Genomic DNA, 7,646 nt, shown 5'->3' with positions numbered 1-7,646 from the left:
GCCAGCCCCCCGCCCCCCCCTCCGCTCTGGGCGCGGGATTTGTTAAGGCAGGCTCTTTAAACCCAAACCGGGTGGGTTTTTAGCACCTCCGGGAGTTTTGCTAAGGGGTTTTCTTTCGCTTGTTTATTCTCCGAGAGGTTTGGAGAGTTAAGGGGGAGGCCAGACGTCGACATCGGTGTGGGAAGGCAGAGCCGACGGGCGCTCGCTCCCGTCCCTTCGAGCCTCATCTCTCTCCCGTCAAAACACCTTCCAGAGTTCGAGTGCGTGACTTCCCAATCAAGGCGCTCGCTTAATTGCCATGGGTTTGGCAGCCCCCGGGGGACCTCCATCAAGCAGAAGCGGTGGGTTCGCTCCGCTGCGGTGGGATAAACCTCTCTCCTGGAGCAGTGGCTTCGTTTGCAGCTCTTTGGGGGTGGGGGGGGGTTCACCATGATGGACCTCCACCCCTCCCCACGCGGTGGGTTTGACCTTCTTCAGCCCGATCCTGCCCCAAACCCCCAGTTCCGGGGGATAAACTGAGTCATCCCCATCATCCCAGTTATCCCCGTCGCTGCTTTGCCCTCACCAGCACAGCCCCATCCCGCCCAGAGAGGGGGGATACAGCCTTGCCCCCCCCCGCCCCACCTCGGCCCCACCACCCCCGGCACATCTGGCACATCTGGCAGGGGGTTGGGGAAGCGCTTACCCAGCACAGCCAAGCGCGCCTGGCAGAGCACGGCGTGAATAACTTGATTTTTATTTTTTTTTTCCACTTTACCTGAAAAGCGGAGATCAAAGAAGTGTGAATCTACCCGAAGCGACTATTTTTTTTTAATTTAGGTGAGGCAAAAACCTGACAATAACACAAATCCTCAGCTTTTCGTTTAACCTGGAATGAAACTTTTCCAAGAGCTGCGTTCGTGAAAGAGGTCGGAAAATGACACTAAAGAGAACTGAAAAGGGCTTTTCGAGGAAAAGACTTGATTTTTTTTTTTTTTAAGCCGTACGTAAAATAAAACCAAGTTCAACTCCACCGTTTCCAGCCTTGGGCAAGGGGCTGCCATTTGCAGCCGGGGTGAAGGAGGAGGGAACGTGGTCGGTGCTGCTCCGAGCTGCTGGTTTCTCCCGGAGAGAAATGGGGTTTGGAGGAATGGATGTGGGCTCCATCTCCTGGCTCTACCGCCAGGAGAACCCGGTGGGTCTCTCCCCCCGCTGACACGCTCTCCTGACCCTGCTGAGATGGAGAACGGGATAAAGCGAAGGGAATTGATGTCACCACGGAGCTCAGGAACTTCTTTCCTACACCAAACTGGTCTCCAGCCATGGCGGCAGAGCAACAACCACCTGAGATGGGATCTACTTGATGCCTTCACCCCAATTTACTCCATGTACCCCGTCAACACGACGGGGTTCTTCTACGAGCTGTGCCAGTGCCTTTTCATCTGGCAACCAAGGGGTTGTCCCCATCTGCCGTGCACCAGGGCCTTCCAGTACCTAAAGGGGGCCTACAGGAGAGCTGGAGAAGGACTTTTTATTGGGGCATGTAGCGATAGGATGAGGGGGAATGGATATAAACTGGAAGAGGGCAGGTTTAGGTTAAACATTAGGAAGAAGTTTTTCCCTCTGAGGGTGGTGAGCCCCTGGGGCAGGTTGCCCCGAGAAGCTGTGGCTGCCCCATCCCTGGAGGTGTTCAAGGCCAGGTTGGACGGGGCTTGGAGCAACCTGGGCTGGGGGGAGGTGTCCCTGCCCAGGGCAGGGGGTGGGACTCGATGATCTTCAAGCTCCCTTCCAACCCAAACCATTCCGTCATTCTATGAATTAGGGGACATCTAAAAGAGCTCGGGGCTGCGGTGGGTGCTCTGAGGAACGGGGACCTGCTGGAAGGGAGCGCGCGGGGAGGGTTTGAGCTGCCGGCGTAGCCCTGACCTCAGCCTAGCAAACAACCCCCGGGGCGGCCACAGAGCCCCCAACCCACCCCAACCCCAACGCGGTGCCCTTTGGGGACCCCCCGCAGCCCTCTCAGCAGAAGGGATGAGCTTCCATGTCAAACCAACCGCCCCGTTCAAAGGATCCCCTCGAGAAACACCTTCAAGGTTGGACACTGAGAGGACACACACACCTCTCCCCACCCTCCCCAGAACCCACCAAGACGATGCCTCATCCCTTCAAGGAAGGGTTTCGGCACTCAGGACCGCGCGTTTCTCTTACCGTGATGTGGCAAGGAGCAGAGCCGGTGTGCCAGCCACGGGCGGCTGTAGCCCTTGCCCAAATGTCCCCCCTGCGGGGACACGGCGCCGTGTCCCCGAGCCACGTGGGGTGGCTGAGGCAGCCAGGCTTCCCCAAAGGCTCTGGAGCTCCAGCCTGGCTAATGGGGCTGCTTCCAGATGGCCCGTTTCCGGGGGTAATCGATCCAATTTCTGCAAGTAAACTCGACAGGGAAGCAAGCCAGATAATCACGATTTACTGGGTGGAAAATCAGATAAAGGTGGTTTCGGGAGATAAAGGACATTGCGCAACCGATTCGGGGAAATGGAGTAAAGGGATTTAATTAGAGAAGCGACTTCTCTGAAAATTTCTTCAGATTTCCTTTGAATAAAGGCAGCCACAGGAATAAGCGTCACCTCCCTGGCCAGGTAAGGGATAACCGCTTCGGCAGGTTCTAAGCCATGTCCTGCAGGTGCTGGATAAGGTCTCACACGTAAGTGCAACCCCCTGCTCAGGCACCAGCACTTCAACACACAGTAAAACCATGCACGACCACGAGTACTTTCTGAACGCGCTCCCTGCTCCATCTGGAAAGGCGCTGAGCACATCGGTGCTGCAGAAGGGCACGTCACAAGCACGTACCTTTGCCCACCGAGGGTGATGGCACCTTGCGAGCAGGCGGGCAAAGCCAGGCTGTGCCTCCTCCTCCTCGTGTCGACCGTGCACACGCATGCTTGGGCATGGTAAGCCAGCCCTGACCGCCCGTAACGGCTCCCTCCTCTGCCACCCCCAGGTATACCAAGATGAAGACGGCCACCAACATCTACATCTTCAACCTGGCGCTGGCAGACGCGTTGGCCACCAGCACGCTGCCCTTCCAGAGCGCCAAGTACCTGATGGAGACGTGGCCCTTCGGGGAGCTGCTCTGCAAAATCGTGCTCTCCATTGACTACTACAACATGTTCACCAGTATCTTCACCCTCACCATGATGAGCGTGGACCGCTACGTCGCCGTGTGCCACCCGGTTAAGGCCCTGGACTTCCGCACGCCGGCCAAGGCCAAGATCATCAATGTCTGCATCTGGGTGCTCTCCTCCCTCATCGGGGTGCCCATCATGGCCATGGCGGTCACCAAGTCAAAAGGCAAGTGGCTTCTAGGGAAAGGTCCCCTCCTGTCCCATCTGTCCATCCTGGGGGTGACCGTCCTGGCAAACCCAAGCCACCTGGTCCCGTAGTGGGTTGAGCTTCGTGACGAGCACCCCTCCATGAGACCACAACCATGCGTGCTGCCACGGAAAATCCTCACGGTGTTATTTTCCATCTTGGCTGCAAAGGTTGGAAACAGTCCCGGAAATTGTCCTCCCCCTTCCCCATCTCCAGTCCAACCAGTGCCTCTCCCCAGCTCCTGTGGTGCAAATCAGGTGCCTAAAAACACCCCACAATGGTATTGACAAGACCCCAACTGGCCCACACTAAGGTCCACAGCTCCTGTGTGAGGACACCAGCCCTTGGCTGCTGGGAAAGCTCTGGGCATCTAGAAGAAGTAGACAGGTTTCAGTGGAAGGTGACACAGGGACATGTCCACCACAGGGTTTGGGAAGAGGTAGCGTGGGGATGGCCCAGGAGGCTCTGCAGGGAGCAAATCTTTGGGTGGCTGCACCCACTACATCCCGTCGGCACCCCAAGGGCAGAGGGCTGGTGGCACAAAGCGCCTGGGGAATCTCTGGGAAGAGCTGGCAGGTGGGCACACATCTCCTTGTGTTTTTAACAAGCATGGACATGCCCCAGCCATGACCGAGCAGATGGTATTCATAGCAGACACCCCACCGGCTCCCTCTTTGATCCTCCTCTCTCCCACAGATGGGATGGTGCTGTGCACCCTCCAGTTTCCCGATCCTCCCATCTACTGGGACACCGTGACCAAGATCTGCGTCTTCATCTTCGCCTTCATGGTCCCCATCTTGGTCATCACCATTTGCTACGGGCTGATGATCCTCCGCCTGAAAAGCGTCCGCCTCCTCTCAGGCTCCAAGGAGAAAGACCGCAACCTGCGGCGCATCACGCGCATGGTGCTGGTGGTGGTGGCAGCCTTCATCATCTGCTGGACGCCCATCCACATCTTCGTCATCGTCTGGACGCTGGTGGACATAGATAAGAAGAACCCCTACGTGGTGGCCAGCCTACATTTCTGCATCGCCCTGGGTTATACCAACAGCAGCCTCAACCCCGTCCTTTACGCTTTCCTGGATGAAAATTTCAAGAGGTGTTTCCGAGAGTTTTGCCTGCCTTTCCGAGCCCGCGTGGACCAGAACAGCTTCTCCCGCGCCAGAAATACCACACGGGAGCGCGTCTCCACCTGCACCCCTTCTGAAGCCCGCAACAAGCCGGCATGACTAGACGTGGGCAGCCTCCAGCGGGGCTGCCAGGGCCACGGAGGGGACGACCTGCGCTCGGAAGTGACCCAGGTCACCACCACGGAGCTCTAGATCCTCCAAGACTTTTTCATCCTGGAGAACCCGGGATGGGGGAACCAGGACTCACCATCAAAGTAGGGAGAGGACCAAAAATGAGGGGCAACCTGAGCAGAGCTGCTCCCACCGCGGCCGGGGAGAGCCGGCAGTCCCAGACACCCAACAAGGGCTGTCACCCTCCAACACGTGGCTGTCAGCGAAGCCCAAACATCCTGGGACACCGTGATTGCAATGACCATGTGCTTCTCCTGCATGGGCCAAGACGGCATCGCAGTCTGAGAGGAAACACTCCCGTGGCAGAAGGGGACTGTGCCGGGGGGTGATGCCACGTCATGGGGCCTCACTCTATCCCCCTTCTGAGCTGTGTCCAAAAAATGGCCAGAGATGGAAGAGAAAACGATGCCACTTCGGAGACGCTGTTATCAAAGAGCTCCAGGTCCATAGTACAAATTTTACTGGAGTCCTTCAAAGCAGGACTGGTCCCTGAGGACAACTTTCTACTGTTAATGTCATTACTGTATTATTTAGAGACCTCTGACTGCAGCCAGGGCAGCCCAGGTACGGGATATGGATGCGATGCTGGGAACACGGATACGGCCCAGGGGACCGGTGGGGGGACAGAGCAGGGCATGTCCCAAGCTCACCCCATATCCACGTGCCGATGCCAAATTCCCCCGGCGCATCATCCATCAGGGCGACGGGGAACCGCTCCTCGTGGTCCATCTGCCTCCAGAGTCATTAAGTCCGAGAAACATCTTATTAAGGGAACAATTTATGGGGACTTGAGGAGTTTCTCGCAGTGCTAAAGCAATTAGGATGGACTAACGGGCGGCGCTGCGGGGGCTCTCCCTCCCCTGCCCGGTGGGTGAAGGATGAGCGCCAGCACTGCCCGGAGTTCCTTTAGCGAAGCCAAAAAGGATAGGATTTATTTATTGATTTATTTTAGTAGAAGATGGGAAAAAATATCACCATCATTTCGTAGTTCCCCGAGCAGGGGAAGAACAAACGCTTTCTGTGCCGAGAAAGGACCCACAGCCCGCAAGAGGTAGAGGTTTTGGGATTTCATGCTCAGCCCTCCCCTGGATGGAGCGACCGTCCTTCCGAAGAAGCGGCTGAGCTCCATCCTGCAGGAGCCACCAGCCAGGGACCGCTGGACCACATTATCCACCGCTAAACGATGACTGATGGCTCCTCCCAACCTTCCGCTCCCCGAATTCCCCACGCCGGGCTGCAAGCGGCGTCTGAGAGCCGCAACTTTCCCTTCCTCTTACCTTCCCACCGCCGCGGCTGCGGCCGGGAGGTCAAACGGGCCAAGGGGGAGATGGAGGCGGCTCAGTGGGACCGGTAATAGCATTTAGTGGACAAATTGATGCAGCTGGAGGAAGCAGGCGAGCGCCCGGGTGCACCTGGGGCTCGTGGGTTGGATGGAGAGCCTGGATTGCGTCTCTGGTTTTTCCAGTTGCATCAATTTAGCCTAATTAAGGCCATTACCTCTCCTTACCAGCCCTACCTTTCTCCAGAGCCTGTGGAAACTGCAGCCTCTCCGTTGGGAAGGCAGAGCCGAGGAGGCAGTCAAACCCAATTTCTTTTTCAAAGGAACCAAAAAAAGGGTGAAATTGCCCATCTGGATCTCAAATCCAGCACCGCTGACGCGCGCGAGTGATCCTCCTCGTCTGCCCGCACCGTGTTCCCCAGCCCTGAGCAAAAGCCTCTTGCTCAGCACCGCATCTCCAGCTCCCACCCGGGGTTCCTCGGGATCCCTTTGCAGGTACGGATGGAGTCCTGGACCACCAGCAGAGCCACGCTTGGTCTCCTCGTCCCCTGCCACCCCAAGCCCAAGCTGCTTGCGGAGCATCGAGTGCGAGAGGGAGAGGGGCTCGTGGGTTGGATGGAGAGCCTGGATTGCGTCTCTGGTTTTTCCAGTTGCATCAATTTAGCCTAATTAAGGCCATTACCTCTCCTTACCAGCCCTACCTTTCTCCAGAGCCTGTGGAAACTGCAGCCTCTCCGTTGGGAAGGCAGAGCCGAGGAGGCAGTCAAACCCAATTTCTTTTTCAAAGGAACCAAAAAAAGGGTGAAATTGCCCATCTGGATCTCAAATCCAGCACCGCTGACGCGCGCGAGTGATCCTCCTCGTCTGCCCGCACCGTGTTCCCCAGCCCTGAGCAAAAGCCTCTTGCTCAGCACCGCATCTCCAGCTCCCACCCGGGGTTCCTCGGGATCCCTTTGCAGGTACGGATGGAGTCCTGGACCACCAGCAGAGCCACGCTTGGTCTCCTCGTCCCCTGCCACCCCAAGCCCAAGCTGCTTGCGGAGCATCGAGTGCGAGAGGGAGAGCAGGATCAGCTCCAGGGCAGGAATTGGGGGGAAAAACCCTCAGGGTCCCACGGGGCTGAGCTTCAGCTCCATGAGAAGAGAGACTAAGGTGTCCAGAAGGAGTTGGAGACCACCCTTCACCTCTCCACCTCCACCCACTCTGGGGGCAAAACCCTCAGCGCCGTGTGGTGGGAAAGGCTCCCGGTTTGGAGCCGGTTCCTGATGAGGTCCCAGTAAGGTTGGGATGTCCCAGCAAAGGTGGGATGTCCTGGCAGGGTTTGGGTGTCCTGGGGGGGAGGATGAGATGTCCCAGCAAGGGTGGGATGTCCCACGCTGCGGACCAGGACATCCTGAGGCTGGTGTTCCCAGTGGGTCCGGCTCCGCTCCCAGCTTCTCCCCCACCATCACCCTGGGGCACCTCTTCCCCATCCCTCCTCCTCAGTCCCCCCCCCCGTTGGCCAGGGAAGAGTTTCGTGATGCGTGAAGCTGAATTCCAGCTTGATCATCTCAATTTGGGGGGGAAACCCCCAAAACGTGATGACCCGATATCATCGATCTCTTTAACCCCCCTTAGCCAGTCCCTCCGTGTCCCCTAGAAACACCGACCCCGCGCTCGAGGCTGGCAAAGGCGGAGGGCAGCATTTCCACCCCCCCCCGCGGTGGCCGCCGAGAGCA

At 57.7% G+C, this 7,646-nt stretch overlaps 1 protein-coding gene across 1 annotated transcript in view; it reads left to right on the top strand.

The window, feature by feature from the left end:
• Positions 1–4,610, top strand: part of OPRD1 (opioid receptor, delta 1) — a 24,015-nt gene extending 19,405 nt beyond the window's left edge. The window contains exons 3-4 of the mRNA XM_009887762.1: positions 2,978–3,327; positions 4,045–4,610. Of these exons, the coding sequence (XP_009886064.1) occupies positions 2,978–3,327; positions 4,045–4,577 (883 nt within the window). The 3' untranslated portion in view covers positions 4,578–4,610. The remainder of the gene's footprint in view (positions 1–2,977; positions 3,328–4,044) is intronic.
• The last annotated feature ends 3,036 nt before the right edge of the window (positions 4,611–7,646 follow it).

The sequence above is a fragment of the Charadrius vociferus genome, unplaced genomic scaffold, assembly GCF_000708025.1.
Source record: "Charadrius vociferus isolate BGI_N301 unplaced genomic scaffold, ASM70802v2 scaffold1296, whole genome shotgun sequence".
Classification (NCBI taxonomy): Eukaryota; Metazoa; Chordata; class Aves; order Charadriiformes; family Charadriidae; genus Charadrius; species Charadrius vociferus.
Note: the sequence above shows the minus strand (reverse complement) of the source record. Positions and strands in the feature narration are given on the sequence as shown.